The following is a 21,843-nucleotide window of genomic DNA, read 5'->3' on the forward strand; positions in this document are numbered from 1 at the left end:
CGGGGCGTGTGAGGACACTCCTCCTCACCAATCAGTGCACAGGGGAGTGTCTCCTCATGCCCCTAGCCCCACTCGGCTCGGTTTGGCTCGCTTCAGCCCCACTCCAAAACCGTGTGAGTTTTGGGTGCTGAGCAGGGCTGAAGCGAGCTGAGTCGTGCTGTTCTGAGGTAGTCGAAATGCGAGCCGTGTCGGGCTGAAGTGAGCTGAAGCGAGCTGAAGTGAGCTGAAAAAGGGTAGTGGAAAAGGGCCATAAGAGTACACCAGGACGTCTTCCGGTCCAATTATGTGTCCAATTACCATAAATAATGTCATTCTGTAATCATGTCCTCTAAATGCTTTCTACACACGTAATAAAAGCAGGTTAAACCAAAATTCAACTTCTGTCAGAACTCGAGCAATATACTGTAATATCATCCTCTTAAAAAAGCTAAGATCCTTTTTTTTCTAAGATTGAACCCCAAACTACTTGAATTTTAATTAATTTTAATTAATTTACTTTTAATTAATACATAATTACTAAATTTATTATCAGCTCATCTTGCTTTCCTGAAAGCTAGACGGCCTTTCGATTTCATAAAAGCGATGAAATTTAGTTCCCTCTGAAATGTGGTCATTGTGATATATGTTTATTTCTGTAATATCTAAAAATATCAGGCCATTCTGTGGCTGGGAAGTTATTTAATTTGACGGGATTAAAGCAAATAATGTGCATGAAATCGCTCGCTTCATGCAGTCAAGCAGACAGAGGAAGTCTGTGTGCGCATGCACAGGTTTATCTTCTTCTTCTTCTTCTTTTGGGTTTTACGGCAGCTGGCATCCACAGTGTTGCATTACTGCCATCTACAGGTTTACCTTTGAGCGTGCACTGACAGTTCCATCATTCTGTCACTAAACGAACAGCTGATCACACCGAGGTGCTCGCTGAGCGAAGATATTTATTAGTTTGGTCCTGCGTTTCCTTTCCTTCGTATAGAACATAACGTCTTTTCTTCTTGCTTTCTTTCCGTTACTGTAGTCGGTCTTTCATGTTTCATTCGCACACTCACGTCCTCCATTTTTCCTCCTGTTTCAAATCTGTATCCCACAATGCCTTGTGTGAACGGGGAAAGCCCATCACGTGATGTGATGCATGACGTAGTATCTTGAATTGGGTCATGGTGAAGCAGGAAAAAATAGTGGATAATTTAGGGCCACATGGAAAAAAATAAAATAAAATTGGGAGTCTGTGATTCAAATTCAGTAGGTTTCGGTCACTAAACAAAATAATTGGGTGTCGGGGAAAATTCTTTCATGACCTACACTTGAAAAATCTGAAAGGCCGTGTAGCTTGAAATGTTTTATTCCACTTATATCACTTATTCCTGTTCTTGGCTGCAGGAATGGAACCCAATGTGTTCTTATGTTTTTTTGTTGCATGCTGAGATGCTTTTCTGCTCACTACGGTTGTAAAGAGTGATTATATGAGTTACTATATCCTTCCTGGCAAAAAAGCTCGAACCAATCTGGCCATTTCTGGCAGGTCTTCTCCATGCTCTCGCGGAAGGCGGTCGCATTCTCTCCATCTCCCTTCTCTTATCTTTCCTGCTTCTGCTGTCTCGTCTGTCTAGTGTCTATACTTTTGAGAGACTCTCTCCGCACTGCTCTCCGAACTAAAAACCATGGAATTGATAAACTGGTCTCTTCACGCAATTGACACAATCTTCTTGACGAGAAGCCTGGGTTTGGGGGAACCAGCCTGTCCTGCTGGAACGTTCACAGCCGGCTACACGATGGATGCATGGGAGCGGTGGCGGGTCGTGTGCCTGGCGGTTCTTTCTGTGGAGGACACTGAAGACATCTACCTATTCGGAACCATGATTACAGGACTTTTGCTGATTGAATTAGGCATTGCCCTGGTTTATCGAGGAAATCAGAAAACGGTGACAGCTGTTCAAAGCCCCATAAAGCTGCCCGACATGATTGAAGCGGTGGGCAGAGCTGTCGGCACTCAGACTGTGGCTATTCAGAACTTGAACCGCAACATGGATAACATCATGGAGAAGCTTTCAGCTTTGCAAAGGAAAATGGATCGATTTGGAGACCAGAATGGACATACAGAGTAGTTGTGTAAAAAGAATGTGTCTGCTCGCCAAGACCAAACAATTCCAATCTTATCTACTTTTGGCTCCCTCAGCCAGCACTGGCCTTGGCCAAGGCTGTTGCTGGGACAACAATTCCCCTGGAGAACACTGCTGTTAGACTCTCTCGTATTCTTTCCCCCACTTCCCACAGTCGCCGTTTTTACCCCCCAGTGTGACAAGTGGGTAAGCGCCGTTGTCGGGCGCAGGACCGGACTGCTTGTTTGTGCTGGGTTACCTATACCTCTGCCCCTCCCCCCTCCCCCCTTACCCCCCTCCCATGATCGCCCCCGCCCTCATCCCCTTCTCCTTGAGTCTCGAGTTTTCGTGTTGTATTGTGTTATTTTGTGCTTATGTGCTGAGGGTTTTTTTTTTAATGTTCCCACACTGTACTCCCTGGAGCATAGTGTGGGGGTTGCTTTTTTTCTCCTCCCCTTCCCTCATGTTACTCTGTATTTTTCATCCCTGTCTTCCTGTCCTGTCTATTCCCCCTGTGTCAATTGTATGTATGTATATGTATGGATGGGTTGACGGCTAATTTCATTAGTATTTGTGACTACATGACAATAAAGGCTTCATTCATTCATTCATTCATTCATTCATTTTTCCTCTGACCTCTCTTCTCAACAAGGTGTTTGTTTCCACCTATAGAACTGTCGCTCACTCACTCAGTGTTTTTTGTTTTTCACACCATTCTGTCTGTGTAAACTCTAGAGACTACTGTGTGTGAAAAGCCCAGGAAGAAGATCAGCAGGTTCTGAAATACTCAAACCAACACCCATACCACAGTGAAAGAAAGTCACACTTTGAGATCACAATTGTTCCCGTTCTGATGTTTGAATGAAGTGAACATTAACTGAAGCTCTTGATTTGTATCTGTGTGATTTGATGTGTCATGCTGCTGTCGCGGGATTGGCTGATTAGAGAACTGCATCATACAAAATAGCAGGTGGATGTATGGGTGTTCCTAATAAAGTAGCCAGTGAGTGTATTTAAAAAGCAACACATCCTATATTTTATCCATTTATACCATAGTTAAGTTTAATCTAATGTTAAGTTTAACGTCTGTGAAACAACATAGCTCCTCTTCTCACTTATATTATAGCAGCTATAAATGCTCCTTCCCTCACCAGCCTTTCTTTATTTCTCTTTCTTTATGTAAATAAGACCAAAAAACCACCCAACAGCCCTCAGCGTACCATGTTAAGCATAAACTCATCTGTCCTGAAGATTGTAAAGTTCCAGCTTTCCCTCTGCCGCTGGAGACTCCTTCCTTAAATGTTAAATAAACATCGCCTTACAGAAAATTTCACCTCATCAACAATTACATGTCTGTTTTTTTAACATGACCACCATTGAAGTACCTGTATAAGCTGTTACTATAGAAACAATAACATTAGACCGAAAGCATAAATATCAACCCGAGATTACGAGCTGCATGACTGTCTGAGCTGCTGTTATAGAAAATTAATCAACATCTTCTGACTCATGGGAATTGAGAATTTAACAGCACTTTGGGAGAAACATCAGATACAAACCAAGAAATACACCAAGAAGGTTATTTTTTAAAGATATAATATGAAAAAAAAAGATTTTTAATAATAATAATAATAATAATAATAATAATAATAATAATAATAATAATTATTATGCTTTGTAATTTTTTGTGATTCATAACCTATTGTTTTTAAATATTTCTTTTAAATATTACGTACCCTGCTAATTATTTGATTATCTCACATATTATATTATTTATAATATTTAATGTAATATTTAAATGTCATTGTTATTTATTTTCGATATTTTAACTCGTTTAAATTTGATTTTGTTCATTTATTTTATTATTATTCATCTGGTTTTAATTTCAATTTTTAAAACTAATTTCATTTGATCAAATTAAACTGATGTATTTTTATGACTACATGTAATGATATTACAGGGAGTGCAGAATTATTAGGCAAATGAGTATGTTGACCACATTACCCTCTCTATGCATGTTGGCCTACTCCAAGCTGCATAGGCTTGAAAGCCTCCTACCAATTAAGCATACCAGGTGATGTGCATCTCTGTAATGAAAAGGGGTGTGGTCTAATGACATCAACACCCTATATCAGGTGTGCAAAATTATTAGGCAACTTCCTTTCCTTTGGCAAAATGGGTCAGAAGAGGGATTTGACGGACTCAGAAAAGTCAAAAATAGTGACATATATTGCAAAGGGATGGAGCACTCTTAAAATTGCCCAGCTTTTGAAGCGTGACCATCGAACAATCAAGCGCTTCATTCAAAATAGTCAACAGGGTCGCAAGAAGCGCGTTGAAAAAAAAAAGGCGCAAACTAACTGCCCGTGAACTGAGGAAAGTCAAGCGTGAAGCTGCCAAGATGCCACTCGCCACCAGTTTTGCCATATTTCAGAGCTGCAACATCACTGGAGTGTCAAAAAGCACAAGGTGTGCAATACTCAGGGACACGGCCAAGGTAACAAAGGCTGAAAAACGACCACCACTGAACAAGACACACAAGATGAAACGTCAAGACTGGGCCAAGAAGCATCACAAGACTGATTTTTCTAAGGTCTTATGGACAGATGAAATGAGAGTGAGTCTTGATGGGCCAGATGGATGGGCTCGTGGCTGGATCAGCAAAGGGCAGAGAGCTCCAGTCCGACTCAGACGCCAGCAAGGTGGAGGTGGGGTACTGGTATGGGCTGGTATCATCAAAGATGAGCTTGTGGGACCTTTTCGGGTTGAGGATGGCGTCAAGCTCAACTCCCAGTCCTATTGTCAGTTTTTGGAAGACACCTTCTTCAAGCAGTGGTACAGGAAGAAGTCAGCATCCTTCAAGAAAAACATGATTTTCATGCAGGACAATGCTCCATCACACGCATCCAAGTACTCCACAGCATGGCTGGCCAGAAAGGGTCTAAAGGAAGAAAGATTAATGACGTGGCCTCCTTGTTCACCTGATCTGAACGCCATAGAAAACCTGTGGTCCCTCATCAAATGTGAGATCTACAAGGAGGGGAAACAGTACACATCTCTGAACAGTGTCTGGGAGGCTGTGGTTGCTGCTGCACGCAATGTTGATCGCAAACAGATCAAAATCCATGGATGGCAGGCTTTTGAGTGTCCTTGTAAAGAAAGGCGGCTATATTAGTCACTGATTTGTTTTTTGTTTTTTTGAATGCCAGCAATGTATATTAGTGAATGTTGAGTTGTTATATTGGTTTCCCTGGTGAAAATAAATGAGTGAAATGGGTATATGTTTGTTTTTTGTTAAGTTGCCTAATAATTATGCACAGTTATAGTCACCTGCACACACAGATATCCTCCTAAGATAGCTAAAACTAAGAAAGCCCTACTCCAACTTCCAAAAATACTCAGCTTTGATATTTATGAGTCTTTTGGGTTCATCAAGAACATAGTTGTTTTTCAATAATAAAACTAATCCTCAAAAATACAACTTGCCTAATAATTCTGCACTCCCTGTATTTCTGCGCACTGCATAAAAATGATGCATATAAAAACGCGTGGATCGTCTTCTGTAATACTAAATATGTTTGTAGTATATGGATTATACTGTACATTTGGAATATTATTTATTATTAATATTAATTCATTTGTGTGTAAGTGTATGTGCATTATCTTCCAGTGCGCACGTGTGTGTGTGTGTGTGTGTGTGTGTTTTGGGACAATAGCTGCCAGTTGATACATGTCAGCTTTGATTATTTCTGATTAATCACAGTGAGTGATGATGATGATGATGATGTTGGTGATGATGATGATGAAGGCAGAACCCACGCTTTCACCACATTCACACACTGACAGAGCCGTGTGCCAAAGGAACACCATGCTTTCACCACACAAAGTCTGTGTGTGTGTGTGTGTGTGTGTGTGAGAGAGAGAGAGAGCAGGAGGGGAATTGGCATAAAGAATGAATGACTGAGGTGGCAAATGATGCTTAAACACTGCAGAGAAAAATCAGACATAATGGGGCCAAAAACATGGAGCATCATTCCAAAAGATCCAATTCTGCCCAGCGGGGCGTAAGATACCCGGAGCAAAACAACACCACACACACACACACACACACGCACGCATGCACAGAGTGTGAGACAGACAGACAGACACACACACACACACACACACACACACAGAAAAGAGCCCGTAGTTTCACTAAATAGCCCATCCCTTCAGTTTTTATCCCAATACAGATATTTTTAAAGACTCAGTTTCTCACCTTTTCATCTCCATACTAATCAACATAAAGGATTCGAACACATTCAGAGCTCTGAATTCCTTCCCCATGCTCTAGGATTCTCACAATAAAAACAAATGTGTGTAGGTTGTCTCATCTCATCTCATTATCTCTAGCCGCTTTATCCTGTTCTACAGGGTCGCAGGCAAGCTGGAGCCTATCCCAGCTGACTACGGGCGAAAGGCGGGGTACACCCTGGACAAGTCGCCAGGTCATCACAGGGCTGACACATAGACACAGACAACCATTCACACTCACATTCACACCTACGGTCAATTTAGAGCCACCAGTTAACCTAACCTGCATGTCTTTGAACTGTGGGGGAAACCAGAGCACCCGGAGGAAACCCACGCGGACATGGGGAGAACATGCAAACTCCGCACAGAAAGGCCCTCGCCGGCCACGGGGCTCGAACCCGGACCTTCTTGCTGTGAGGCGACAGCGCTAACCACTACACCACCGTGCCGCCCGTGTGTAGGTTGTGTTGAGGAAAATATCATTTTTAGAGAATTTCTGTGCCTCTCAGATGCTTAGAAAAGGAGGTCAGACACTGTCTCATGCTTATATAAGATGAAGAATATGTTTGTGTTCTATTTTCTAGGTTATTGTAAACATGTGTACGTGTGAAGATAGCCAGGATAGCAAGGTAGTGATAGAGAGGATGCCAAGGCTGAACACCCTGAGATTAAGACGATATCTGATATGCAAGTTATGTTATTGCTATTTTGGCAAGTACATAACGGTGGGTGTGAAAGTGGAGAATGTCTCTGTGGGACTAGGAAGGCCTATTCTTGCAAGCGTATCAATAAACTTATATTTCTGTCTGCTTTTTTCCCCCCTAACAGCCTTGAATCTTATTATGCTTTTCCACCACAATTTTGGCGACGAGGATGGGATGTCACGAGTCGTGGGGACTTTTCCAGATCTGAGTTTGGGGAAATTATCGCCCAGCAAGTCTGACGAGCTCTTCGGAGACAGACTGATTCTTTAGAGAACAGGGATCCCCCGTTGCCACTGACATCCAACGAACTCATCTCATCTCATTATCTCTAGCCGCTTTATCCTGTTCTACAGGGCCGCAGGCAAGCTGGAGCCTATCCCAGCTGACTACGGGTGAAAGGCGGGGTACACCCTGGACAAGTTGCTAGGTCATCACAGGGCTGACACATAGACACAAACAACCATTCACACTTACATTCACACCTACGGTCGATTTAGAGTCCAATGAACTCATGGTGAGGAAAAGCCTTTTTGCTTCTATTCTCGTAAATTGATGATAAATGATTGTACTGCGGTAGACGTGTGTGTAGATGAGCGGACCCATCAGGGTGCATATTTTTGAAGGTCTTTTTACGCTTTTCCACCACAGTTGCTTTGGAAATTACTGATGGACAGAACAGGACGTCACTCACTAACACCAGCTTTTTGGTCATGTTTTAGTTAACGCTTGCTTCAAATGACCTGAAGATCACCAATCTCTATAACAGAAATGTGATTTATTTTTATTCAACAATCTTTTGCAACCTTTATTAGACTCGAAAACACAGGTCAAAGTCCTTCCCGCGGTATTCATAATGTGTTTGGCGGCGCCAATCTCCGTTTCATAGCCCTCGGCCTCTCACCTATATTATATAGCTAGGGTTACAGTGGGCGGCTGGTCCTCTGGTAACCACGAGAGTTTGACTCCCCACTTGCAGCTGAATTGCAGTGTGCCTTGCCAGACGGCAGTAGGCAAGGCACAGTAGGCACCATTTTTATGATGGTTTCTTGTACGAGCCGACCGTGAGTAGAACTCACCATCTCCTGATCGAGAGGCAGATGCGCTAACCACTGGGCCACTCGCCAGTGGAAACACAGATGGGGAAAATGTTTTTAGTATCATTCCACCTTTAATAAATATTTAAGTTGGGGAAGCCATGGCCAAAAGGTTCGAGAAACAGATTTGGGACCAAAAGGTTGCTGGTTTGATTCCTTGAATGAGTAGGATTGGCTCAAGTGTGGTGGCACGGCGGTGTAGTGGTTAGCACTGTTGCCTCACAGCAAGAAGGTCCTGGGTTTGAGCCCAGCGGCCGATGAGAGCCTTTCTGTGTGGAGTTTGCATGTTGTCTGCGTGGGTTTCCTCCGGGTGCTCTGGTTTCCCCCACAGTCCAAAGACATGGACGTTAGGCTAATCGGTGGCTCTAAACTGACCGTAGGTGTGAATGTGAGTGTGAATGGTTGTTTGTCTCTCTGTGTCAACCTTGCGATGATCTGGCGACTTGTCCAGGGTGTACCCCGTCTCTCGCCTATAGTCAGCTGGGATAGGCCCTGTACAGGATAAGCGGCTACAGATAATGGATGAATGGATGGATGGATGGATGGATGGATGGATGGATGGCGCAAGTGCTCTTGAGCAAGGCATCTAACCCCTAACTGCTCTAGCAAGTGTGGTGGCATACCTTGTCTGATTAACCAAAGAAAAACTGATGATGTGATTATCAGTTCAGGCGAGAACCCAGCCATAACTCATAATAAACATTTTGACAAAAAAAAGAAGGAACCCAGAAAACAGAGAGGGAGAGAAAGAGAGAGAGAGTTCAGTGTATTGCTTGCCTTGCCATTGAGCTCTTATATTTGTGCCTCATTGCTTTTTAGAAAGTCTGAAATCAGGATTAATCAACTTTTCCTCTTATTCACTTCGCAACTGTTACATTAGGTTTTATTCTGACCACCAGGTATTATTACGTAATACAATAGAACAATATCAGGGCTGTTTCACAATCATGGTCATCTTTTTGAATAACACCAACTAACTCCTGGTATTAGGTCCAGTATATTTATATATACACTGGAGTTTCTTTGAGCTTATTGTACAGGGACACATTTACAGCCCCACCTACAGCACTAATGCCTCTTATAAGCGCTTATAAATATGTTTAAGAGTCAAATGCGGAGGGCGGCACGGTGGTGTAGTGGTTAGCGCTGTCACCTCACAGCAAGAAGGTCCGGGTCCGGCGAGGGCCTTTCTGTGCAGAGTTTGCATGTTCTCCCCGTGTCCACGTGGGTTTCCTCCGGGTGCTCCGGTTTCCCCCACAGTCCAAAGACATGCAGGTTAGGTTAACTGGTGACTCTAAATTGAGCGTAGGTGTGAATGTGAGTGTGAATGGTTGTCTGTGTCTATGTGTCAGCCCTGTGATGACCTGGCGACTTGTCCAGGGTGTACCCCGCCTTTCGCCCGTAGTCAGCTGGGATAGGCTCCAGCTTGCCTGCGACCCTGTAGAAGGATAAAGCGGCTAGAGATAATGAGATGAGATGAGTCAAATGCGGCTCAGTTTTGACCTCGTGGTCATTTCATTTAATTCTACTTTAATTATTACACTTAGATTTTACTGGTTAAATTCAGAATTGCATTTTTAGCACTGATTAGGTTTTACTTTGGGACGTATACAGTACTTTCATTCACAGAAAGATATTTGAGTGGAAGTGCAATTGTTTTGTAAACTAAGTCCCTCTGACAGGATCCTTTTTCCGTCAAAAATGTCCTCTCTGGAAATCACGGACCATATGATGAGATTGTAAATGATTTTTGAAGAAAATACTTATCCCTTTTGAAGCAGAATACATACTCTGTTGTTGCATAGTAAAAAAAAAAAAACAGGACTTGAAACAGATTTGAGACACATTTGATTTGCAGCGGAGCTTCACGTGTGGTTGAAATGTGAGTTCATTGAAAAGTGTCCTCTCCGGAAAACCACAAGGATCGTCACCACTTCAGTTGTTATTACAGTCACCACCGCGTACAAACATCGCTGTACAGGACTTAAAAATTTGTACTGAACATCCATCACATCCATTTCAACAGTTTTTCATTTTGTTTATATCCCTTCCTCTTGTGGACGATAAGAAAGGTGGTCAGTTTTAGAAATACACTACATGCTGCCATCTTCTCACCACAGTAACACGACCTGTAGGCCTGAAATTCTGCAGTTAATTTCCATCTCAAAGTGTCATTTTTGGCAGCAGAGAAACACAAAAATCTGAGGCTTGATTTTTGGACTATTGTGAACCCGAAACGTTTACCTTGATTGTCAAACAGCTCTTAAAGCAATACTTTGTTTAGTGATCTAGCACTTACTAACCTTTTATAATCTTTCTTTCCAATTACTGTAAAGTCACAGGATGCAGAACCCAAACATCAAAAAAGTAAGAGGAAAGAAATTTATCTTCGTAGCCCCGACATCTAAATCAATATAAAAATCATCTGAAAATTTAGATACTATAATTAAAAAAACATCTTTTACATTTTTAATGAAATATCGTTTCACAAATTTGTACAAAAACACTCTTCAAGGATTATTTAAACATTCTTTGGATAATTCATGCTTCTTATGTTAAGGTCACACATACCGGTAGACAGTTGATCCATGAGAACCGTGGCTGGGACTACGGTGGCCATTCTGGAAGATTTTGGAGGTGGTCCATCACATAAATTTGGGTGGATTAAATGTGCAAATGAAGCCATGGTAGCTGCAATGGTAGCGATGGAAGATGCTGGCAAAAAACCAATGGCGGCAGCGATGTATAGTGATGTATGGCCTTACGGCAATGACGGCAGTACGGCATAGCCATGGCAAGATGAAATAAGCCACGCCCCCTAGGCAAACTTTTCACTTTCTGCAGAATGTTGTTTCGTGAACATTCTGAGCTTGATGTACGGTAAACCCCGGTAGTCTACGTAAGCCTCACGTATGCCTCAAGGATGCTCACGGATGCCTTCATGGTTGCGATGGATGAATTCATCAGGTGCTTGACCCACGGCAATTTTCCATCCATCCATCCATTATCTGTAACCGCTTATCCTGTGCAGGGTTGCGGGCAAGCTGGAGCCTATCGCAGGTGACTATGGGTGAGAGGCATGGTACACCCTGGACAAGTCACCAGATCATCACAGGGCTGACACATAGAGACAAACAACTATTCACACTCATGGTCAACTTAGAGCCACCAATTAACCTAATCTGCATGTCTTTGGACTGTGGGGGAAACTGGAGCACTCAGAGGAAACCCACGCAGACACGGGAAGAACATGCAAACTCCACACAGAAAGGCCCTCATCGGCCACTGGGCTCAAGCCCAGAACCTTCTTGCTGTGAGGCGACAGTGCTACCACTACACCATCGTGTCGCCATGGCAATTTTCAACATGATGAAATGTTCCAGGGATGGAAGCCTCCCGGTTGTCAAGGTAGCTCTCTGGTTCTCATGTGTTCCTACAGAAGGGCCTGGAATATGTGCCAGTTGACCACGGAAGGCCCAAAATCGTCTACTGGCGTCTACCATGAAGTGATTCCGGCTATGTGTGACCTTAGGCTTAGCTTCCATGCAAGAGTTACAGGATTACTCCAGAATAGACAGATCAAAGCACTACTGGATAAACGCCTCCATATTCTTTTATACAAAGCATCTACCTTATTCCTGAACTTTCCACCAACAGAACACATTAGATCCAAGAAGAAATTGTTCCTAGGCTACTTGTTTTTACATTAGTAAGTTTTCATTCAATTCAACTAATGGTGGATTATGATTTTCTTTAACAAAGGGAACAAAATGAAATGTGTATAATTTCCCTTTTTATCCCAAATAGAGTTAATTTGAAGTTTTCTTCTTTAGTTGAATGATCTTTATTGTGAATATCTATCTCAAAGCACATCTAGTACTAGATGTGCATCTAGATGAGCTAATGTAATGTGGTTTCGAACCCAACTGGATTTACTGTAATTGATAAACACGAGGCGGCACGGTGGTGTAGTGGTTAGCGCTGTCGCCTCACAGCAAGAAGGCCCGGGTTCGAGCCCCGTGGCCGGTGAGGGCCTTTCTGTGCGGAGTTTGCATATTGTCCGCGTGGGTTTCCTCCGGGTGCTCCGGTTTCCCCCACAGTCCAAAGACATGCAGGTTAGGTTAACTGGTGACTCTAAATTGACCGTAGGTGTGAATGTGAATGGGTGTCTGTGTGTCAGCCCTGTGATGACCTGGCGACTTGTCCAGGGTGTACCCCGCCTTTCGCCCGTAGTCAGCTGGGATAGGCTCCAGCTTGCCTGCGACCCTGTAGAACAGGATAAAGCGGCTACAGATAATGAGATGATAAACACGAGCATACATCTACATAAATGTGGATGGATATTTTTGGATGATAATACAGTTCCAATTCAAAATTAAACGTGTCAACACGGACTGTTCCAGCCAGTTTATTTAAAGCCACAGTGTACACAACAACAAGGACGATTATTGAATCAGGGGACTGAGAATAATCTATAACCTGATGTTCCTGAGCTGCTGTGAGTCACCCTGACAATCCTGTAATAGTAATTTACAGTCAATGTACGCCAGGGGAAATTTGTATGCACGTCATACTCAGGCTAAAATACATCAAGCGTAATCACTTTCCAACTTTAGGCACAAAAGAAGTCTGATTACATGGTGACTGGCAGGAGTGTGTGAATGTGAGAGAGCAGAAACAAAGCAAACAGGAGTGAGAGAAGTTAATATTATAAGAGAAAAAGCATTCAGGACTGACATAGTTTTAGTTTTTTTGGGGCTAAACAGGCATTTATTTGCGAATGATTCATTCTTGTTAAGGACCGGGCATATATAAAGCAATTTTGCTTGTTACAGTGGCATGCAAAAGTTTGGGCACCCTTGCTGAAAATGTCTGTTACTGTGAATAGTTAAGTGAGCAGAAGATGAACTGATCACCAAAAGGCATAAAAGTAAAGACGAGGCATTTCTTTTCAGCGTTTTATGCAGGATTTGTGTGTTATTTTTGTTTTGTACAATTGGAGAGTGAAAAAAGAAAAGGAACGCCATGCGAAAGTTTGGGCACCCCAATACATTTGAGTTCTCAGGTCACTTTTACCAAGGTTCCAGACCTTATTAGCTTATTGAGCTGTGGCTTGTTCAAATTCTTCGTTAGGAAAGGTCAGATGATGCAGATTTCAAAGCTGTATAAATTCTCTGACTCCTCAAACTTGTCCCTAAAATCAACAGCCATGGGCTCCTCTAAGCAACTCCCTCACGTTCTGAATAATAAAATAATTGATGCTCACAAAGCAGGAGAAGGCTACAAGAACGTAGCAAAGTGTTTTCAGGTAGCTGTTTCCTCAGATTGTAATGTTAAGAAATGGCAGTTAACAGAAACAGTGGAGATCAAGGTGAGGTCTGGAAGATGAAGAAAACTTTCTGAAAGAACTGCTCGTTGGATTGCTAGAAAGGCAAATAAAAACCCCTGTTTGACTGCAAAAGACCTTCAGAAAGATTTAGCAGACCCTGGAGTGGTGGTGCACTGTTCTACTATGCAGCGACACCTGAACAAATATGACCTTCATGAGAGAGTCATCAGAAGAAAACCTTTCCTGTGTCCTAGCCACAAAATTCAGCGTCTGAAGTTTGCAAATGAACATCTAAGCAAGCCTGATGCATTTTGGAAACAAGTCCTGTGGACTGATGAAATCAAAATAGAGCTTTTTGGCCACAATGTGCAAAGGTATGTTTGGAGAAAAAAGGGTGCCAAATTCCAGGAAAAGAACACCTCTCCAACTCTGAAGCATGGGTGTGGATCGATCATGCTTTGGGGTTGTGTTGCAGCCAGTGGCACAGGGCACATTTCATTGGTCGAGGGAAGCATGGATTCAAATAAATATCAGCAAACTCTGGAAGCAAACATCACACCATCTGTAAAGAAGTTGAAGTTAAAAAGAGGATGGGTTCTACAATAAGACAATGATCCAAAACACACCTCAAAATCTACAATGGAATACCTCAAGAGGCCCAAGCTGAAGGTTTTGCCCTGGCCCTCACAGTCCCCTGACCTAAACATCATTGACAATCTGTGGATAGAGCTCAAAAGAGCAGTGCACGCAAGACAGCCCAAGAAACTTGTAGAGCTGGAAGCCTTTTGCAAGGACGAATGTGTGAAAATCCCCCAGGCAAGAACTGAAAGATTATTAGCTGGCTACAAAAAGTGTGATAGTGGTAGGTGTAGTGGTTAGCGCTGTCACCTCACAGCAAGAAGGTCCGGGTTCGAGCCCCGTGGCCGGCGAGGGCCTTTCTGTGCGGAGTTTGCATGTTCTCCCCGTGTCCACGTGGGTTTCCTCTGGGTGCTCCGGTTTCCCCCACAGTCCAAAGACATGCAGGTTAGGTTAACTGGTGACTCTAAATTGACCGTAGGTGTGAATGTGAGTGTGAATGGTTGTCTGTGTCTATGTGTCAGCCCTGTGATGACCTGGCGACTTGTCCAGGGTGTACCCCGCCTTTCGCCCGTAGTCAGCTGGGATAGGCTCCAGCTTGCCTGCGACCCTGTAGAACAGGATAAAGCAGCTAGAGATAATGAGATGAGATGAGATGAGATGAGATGAGATGAGATGAATTAACCACCACAGAATCCTGACCTTAACCCCATTGAGAATCTGTGGGATGTGCCGGAGAAGACTTTATGCAGTAGTTCGACTCTCCCATCGTCAACACAAGTTCTCAGTGAAAAATTAATACAAATCTGAGCTGAAATAAATGTGTGACATTACATAAGTTTCTCGAAACAATGCCACGATGCTGTAATCAAAGCTAAAGGCGGCACAACCAAATATTAGAGTGCGCAACTTTTTTTTGGCAGGGCAGTGTAGATGCTTCACTGTAAATACAGACTCATTTCCTGTTTCCTCATTTTTCTGGTGCCTCATGTGAGGATTGAGCCCACAACCTTGAGATTAAGCTGTAATAGTTTATTTATGTTAAATGATATTGGCAAAATAAATAATTTAGTATTAATATTTATGAATATTTGACTAAAAACCAAAGGTCTATAATAACTGAAACTAACTAAAACCATAATAACTAACTAAATATTACAGAAGAGAGCTTCACAACCATTACTCTTATTACGTATTAAGTACTCACACACCTAACCATTTTCCAAAGCCATGACAACCCTGAACAAAACCCACATTATGAAATAAGTTTGAATTGTCTAACTGTTGAATAGACTCTAACAGAAATAGTAATATTGCAAAATGATACAGTATATCCTGTATCATTATAAACTAGAAGAGCACACAGGAGAGTTCATACTTCCAACAAGAAACATATTATCAACATCAAAATTAAAATCACTTGAACCTAGGATAATACTCAAGCTGTCTGCCAAATTTCATCCAAATCCATTCACACTTTTTGAGTTACGTTGGAAAAGGCAAAAAAATCCTGGATCCACATACAACCCCGATTCCAAAAAAGTTGGGACAAAGTACAAACTGTAAATAAAAATGGAATGCAATGATGTGGAAGTTTCAAAATTCCATATTTTATTCAGAATAGAACATAGATGACATATCAAATGCTTAAACTGAGAAAATGTATCATTTAAAGAGAAAAATTAGGTGATTTTAAATTTCATGACAACAACACATCTCAAAAAAGTTGGGACAAGGCCATGTTTACCACTGTGAGACATCCCCTTTTCTCTTTACAACAGTCTGTAAACATCTGGGGACTGAGGAGACAAGTTGCTCAAGTTTAGGGATAGGAATGTTAACCCATTCTTGTCTAATGTAGGATTCTAGTTGCTCAACTGTCTTAGGTCTTTTTTGTCGTATCTTCCGTTTTATGATGCGCCAAATGTTTTCTATGGGTGAAAGATCTGGACTGCAGGCTGGCCAGTTCAGTACCCGGACCCTTCTTCTACGCAGCCATGATGCTGTAATTGATACAGTATGTGGTTTGGCATTGTCATGTTGGAAAATGCAAGGTCTTCCCTGAAAGAGACGTCGTCTGGATGGGAGCATATGTTGCTCTAGAACCTGGATATACCTTTCAGCATTGATGGTGTCTTTCCAGATGTGTAAGCTGCCCATGCCACATGCACTAATGCAACCCCATACCATCAGAGATGCAGGCTTCTGAACCGAGCGCTGATGATAACTTGGGTCGTCCTTCTCCTCTTTAGTCCGAATGACACGGAGTCCCTGATTTCCATAAAGAACTTCAAATTTTGATTCGTCTGACCACAGAACAGTTTTCCACTTTGTCACAGTCCATTTTAAATGAGCCTTGGCCCAGAGAAGACGTCTGCGCTTCTGGATCATGTTTAGATACGGCTTCTTCTTTGAACTATAGAGTTTTAGCTGGCAACGGCGGATGGCACGGTGAATTGTGTTCACAGATAATGTTCTCTGGAAATATTCCGGAGCCCATTTTGTGATTTCCAATACAGAAGCATGCCTGTATGTGATGCAGTGCCGTCTAAGGGCCCGAAGATCACGGGCACCCAGTATGGTTTTCCGGCCTTGACCCTTACGCACAGAGAGTCTTCCAGATTCTCTGAATCTTTTGATGATATTATGCACTGTAGATGATGATATGTTCAATCTCTTTGCAATTTTACACTGTCGAACTCCTTCCTGATATTGCTCCACTATTTGTCGGCGCAGAATTAGAGGGATTGGTGATCCTCTTCCCATCTTTAATTCTGAGAGCCGCTGCCACTCCAAGATGCTCTTTTTATACCCAGTCATGTTAATGACCTATTGCCAATTGACCTAATGAGTTGCAATTTGGTCCTCCAGCTGTTCCTTTTTTGTACCTTTAACTTTTCCAGCCTCTTATTGCCCCTGTCCCAACTTTTTTGAGATGTGTTGCTGTCATGACATTTCAAATGAGCCAATATTTGGCATGAAATTTCAAAATGTCTCACTTTCGACATTTGATATGTTGTCTATGTTCTATTGTGAATACAATATCAGTTTTTGAGATTTGTAAATTATTACATTCCGTTTTTATTTACAATTTGTACTTTGTCCCAACTTTTTTGGAATCGGGGTTGTACATATCCGGATCCTGGATCTACATACATATCCAGATTTGCATCAAAGTCAAAGCAATTGTTCCTTGGCCCATGGTCCACCTTTCCTCCAAATTTCATCCAAATCCATTCACTACTTTTTGAGTTATGTTGGGAAAAGGCAAAACAATTCTGGATCTGCATACATATCTGGGATCTACATACAGATCTGGATCCTGGATCTACATTCATATCTGGATTTGCATCAAAATCTAATCCATTGTCTGTTGCCCCATGGTCCAGCTTTCCACCAAATTTCATTCAAATCCATTCAATACTTTTTGAGTTACAGGGCCTTGCAAAAGTATTCCTCCCCCTTGGTGTTTGTCCTGTTTTGTTGCATTACAAGCTGGAATTAAAATGGATTTTTTGGGGGTTAGCACCATTTGATTTACACAACATGCCTACAACTTTAAAGGTACAAATTGTTTTTTTTTTATTGTGACACAAACAATAATGAAGATGGAAAAATAGAAATCTGGAGTGTGCATAAGTATTCACCCCCTTTCATATGAAACCCCAAAATAAGAGCTGTTCCAACCAATTCACTTCATAAGTCACATAATTAGTTGATTAAGATCCACCTATGTGCAATCAAAGTGTCAAATGATCTGTCACATGATGTCTGTATAAATCAACCTGTTCTGGAAGGACCCTGACTCTGCAACACTACTAAGCAAGCAACATGAAAACCAAGGAACCTCCAAACAGGTCAGAGACAAAGTTGTGGAGAAGTATAGATTCGGGTTGGGTCATAAAAAATATTCCAAACTTTGAATATCCCACAGAGCACCATTAAATCCATTATAGCAAAATGGAAAGAATATGGCACCACTACAAACCTGACAAGAGAAGGCCGCCCACCAAAACTCATAGACCTGGCAAGGAGGGCATTAATCAGAGATGCAACAAAGACACCAATGATAATGCTGAGGGAGCTGCAAAGATCCACAGTGGAGATGAGAGTATTTGTCCAAAGGACCACTTTAAGCCGTACACTCCACAGAGTGGGGCTTTATGGAAGAGTGGCCAGAAAAAAGCCATTGGTTAAGAAAACACATTTGGAGTTTGCCCAACAGCATGTGGCAGGCTCCCCAAACACATGGAAGAAGATTCTCTAGTCAAATGAGACAAAAATTAAACTTTTTGGCCATCATGGGAAACGCCATGTGTGGTGCAAACCCAGCACCCTGAGAAGAAGAAGAAGAAACCTTTATTTGTCACATGCACACTTCAAGCACAGTGAAATTCATCCTCTGCATTTAACCCATCTGAAGCAGTGAACACACACACACACACACACACACACACACTCAGAGCAGTGGGCAGCCACACCAGAGCGCCCGGGGAGCAGTCAGGGGTTCGGTACCTTGCTCAAGGGCACCTCAGCCCAAGGCCGCCCCACGTCAACCTAACTGCATGTCTTTGGATTGTGGGGGGAAACTGGAGCACCTGGAGGACACCCGTGCAGACACGGGGAGAACATGCAAACTCCACACAGAAAGGTCCTCGCCGGCCGCTGGGCTCGAACCCAGAACCTTCTTGCTGTGAGGCAACCATGCTAACCACTACACCACCGTGCCGCCCACACCATCCCTACAATGAAGCATGGTGGTGGCATCATCATGCTGTGGGGATGTTTTTCATCTGTAGGGACAGGAAAGCTGGTCAGGACTGAAGGAAAGATGGATGGCACTAAATACAGGGTAATTCTGGAGGAAAACCTGTTTGAGTCAGCCAGAGGTTTGAGACTGGGATGAAGGTTCACGTTCCAGCAGGACAATGACCATAAACATACTGCTAAAGCTACACTGGAGTGGTTTAAAGGGAAATATTTAAATGTCTTGGAATGGCCTAATCAAAGCCCAGACCTCAATCCAATTGAGAATCTGTGGCATAACTTGAAGATTGCTGTACACCAACGCAACCCATCTAATTTGAAAGAGCTGGAGCAGTTTTGCCTTGAGAAATGGGCAAAAATCCCAGTGGCTAGATGTGCTAAGCTAATAGAGACATGCCCCAAGAGACTTGCAGCTGTAATTGTAGCAAAAGGTGGGTCTACAAAGTATTGACTTTGGGGGTGGGAATACTTATACACACTCCAGATTTCTGTTTTTTTTCATCTTAATTATTGTTTGTGTCGCAATAAAAAAAAAAACAATGTGCACCTTTACAGTGGTAGGCATGTTGTGTAAATCAAATGTTGCTAACCCCCCAAAAATGCATTTTAATTCCAGCTTGTAATGTGACAAAATAGGACAAGCACAAATGGGGATGAATACTTTTGCAAGGCACTGTACATTGGGAAAAGACAAAAAAAAAATCCTGGCTCTACATACATATCTGGATCCTGGATCTACATACATGTCCGGATTTGCATCAAAATATAATCCGTTGTTCCTTGACCCATAGCTCACCTTCCCTCCAAATTTCATCCAAATCCATTCACTACTTTTTGAGTTACGTTGGGAAGAGACCAAAAAAAAATCCTGGATCTAAATATATATCTGGATTTTGGATCTACATACATATCCAGATTTGCATCAAAATCTAATCAATTATTCCTTCACCCATCACTCACCTTTTCTCCAAATTTCATCCAAATCCATTCACTCCTTTTTTTGTTACATTGGGAACCGTCAAACAAACAAGGAGGCGAAAACATAACCTCCTCCAACACAGTTGGCGAAGGTAATAAGCTTGCAGATCAGTCGAGTCTGAAGTGACTATGTGAAAATGTGGACAGGTACGGTATTTACTAAATAGAGTTCCATAATTTTCAGCCTTGCAGCTCTAATACAAAAACTAGAGAAGAAAACTTTAATCACCAAACATGATTTGGCTAATTTGAGTATATCTGTGTATGAACTGCGGTAAAACGTGAGTTGTGTGGGACTCATGTGAATAAGAATGTATTAGGCAAAGTAATTCCCCTGTGCCACCAGCCATTGTTCCTGTAATGGTGGTTTAACAAGGCCTTCCTCATCATAAGTGACTTCTATAATGGAGCTATGCGTTTATATAAAGAAGGACAGTGCTAATGAAGCGGCTCGTTCCTGTGGGAGTGGAAGAACCACTCAGAGGGACACACTGTGTGGAGTTTCTACGGCCTGGGGGGCGGCGGATATGGGGCGGGAGGAGGCACACACACTCCCCTTGCTGGCCTCAGCTGGCACTCGGCTCCTACCAGCCATCAGTCACGCTCAGTCAATGGGCCGTTAACTAGATTTGGGACGAGTCCATTCTGAGCTACAATTGCTCCATTATAAAAAATAAAAAAAAAGACTCAAAGCAAAATTTGTAATATAAGGTTAAAATCAGAGTCCAAACGGCATCTGTGCCTTGGGTTTTGTGTATCTGTGTTTGAGAAAGAAGGAGAGAGAAAATGCTCAGTAAGTGAGCACAACCTCCTCAAATAACAGAAACCATTTTGAACATGGCTTTAATATTCCTGATTGCTATTGAGTCTGTATACAGCACATGCTTTATGCTGCCTGTTAAACGGCTCCTGCTCTCTATTATTATTATTATTATTATTATTATTATTATTATACAGTGCTCTTATGAAATGTCCTGATCAATATACAATCTAACATGCCTCGGGGGTACCGATGCTGCCTGTGCCATCAGATCATCACTCGATACAGCACTAACAAAACCAGCACCTCTGGCCACAGAGCAAAAAACAATCACTTTAGATAACCTTCTGGCATCGGACACGATGGACATAAGATCATACACAACCACATGGACAGGCAGAATAAACATCCTGACCATGAAGAGGTTGGGGAAAGGACAGGAAATGTAAGAGGTGGAAACAGGAAAGGAAAGGAAACCAGGAAAGGAAACAAGAGGAAGGGAAAGGAAAGAGGAAGGAAGGAAAGGGGAAAGGAAACCAGAAGGGAAGGAAAGGGTTAAGGAAAGCAAAAGAAAGGAAAGGAAACAGGAAGGAAAAGGGAAAGGAAATGGTTAAGGAAAGGAAAGGAAATGGTTAAGGAAAGGAAAGGAAACCAGGTGGAAATGAAATGAAAGGAAAGGGTTAAGGAAAGGAAAGGAAAGGAAAGGAAAGGAAAGGAAAGGAAAGGAAAGGGAAGGAAAGGGTTAAGGAAACCAATAGGGAAGGAAAGGGTTAAGGAAAGGAAAGGAAAGGAAAGGAAAGGAAAGGAGGAGGGAAGGAAAGGGTTAAGGAAAGCAAAGGAAAGGAAACAGGAAGGAAAGGGGAAAGGAAATGAAAGGGATAAGGAAAGGAAAGCAAAGGAAAGGAAACCAGGAGGGAAGGAAAGGGGAAAGGAAAGGAAATTAAAGGGTTAAGGAAAGGAAACAGGAGGGAAGGAAAGGGGAAGGGAAAGGAAAAAAAAAATCGCTCACATGTTGGTGTTAGCAGTCGAGGTTAACCATTCTCCAGCCAGGCCGATGATGTCCAGACCCGTGGAGAGCTGATTGAAAAACCTTGGGTGACCTGAAAGTAACAGAGAAGAGAAAAATGAAGAACAGAAAAGTGAACTAAACTAAAGCTGAAACTCTCATCTCATTATCTGTAGTCGCTTTATCCTGTTCTACAGGGTCGCAGGCGAGCTGGAGCCTATCCCAGCTGACTACGGGCGA

The 21,843-nt window shown here is 42.5% G+C and overlaps 1 protein-coding gene across 1 annotated transcript in view; it reads right to left on the reverse strand.

Annotated features, from left to right (window-relative positions):
- gad1b (glutamate decarboxylase 1b) overlaps window positions 1–21,843 on the reverse strand; it is a 107,653-nt gene that overhangs the window by 50,833 nt on the left and 34,977 nt on the right. The window contains exon 5 of the mRNA XM_060920100.1: window positions 21,607–21,697. Coding sequence (XP_060776083.1) covers window positions 21,607–21,697 — 91 coding nt within the window. The remainder of the gene's footprint in view (window positions 1–21,606; window positions 21,698–21,843) is intronic.

This window comes from Neoarius graeffei, chromosome 4, assembly GCF_027579695.1.
Source record: "Neoarius graeffei isolate fNeoGra1 chromosome 4, fNeoGra1.pri, whole genome shotgun sequence".
NCBI lineage: Eukaryota > Metazoa > Chordata > Actinopteri > Siluriformes > Ariidae > Neoarius > Neoarius graeffei.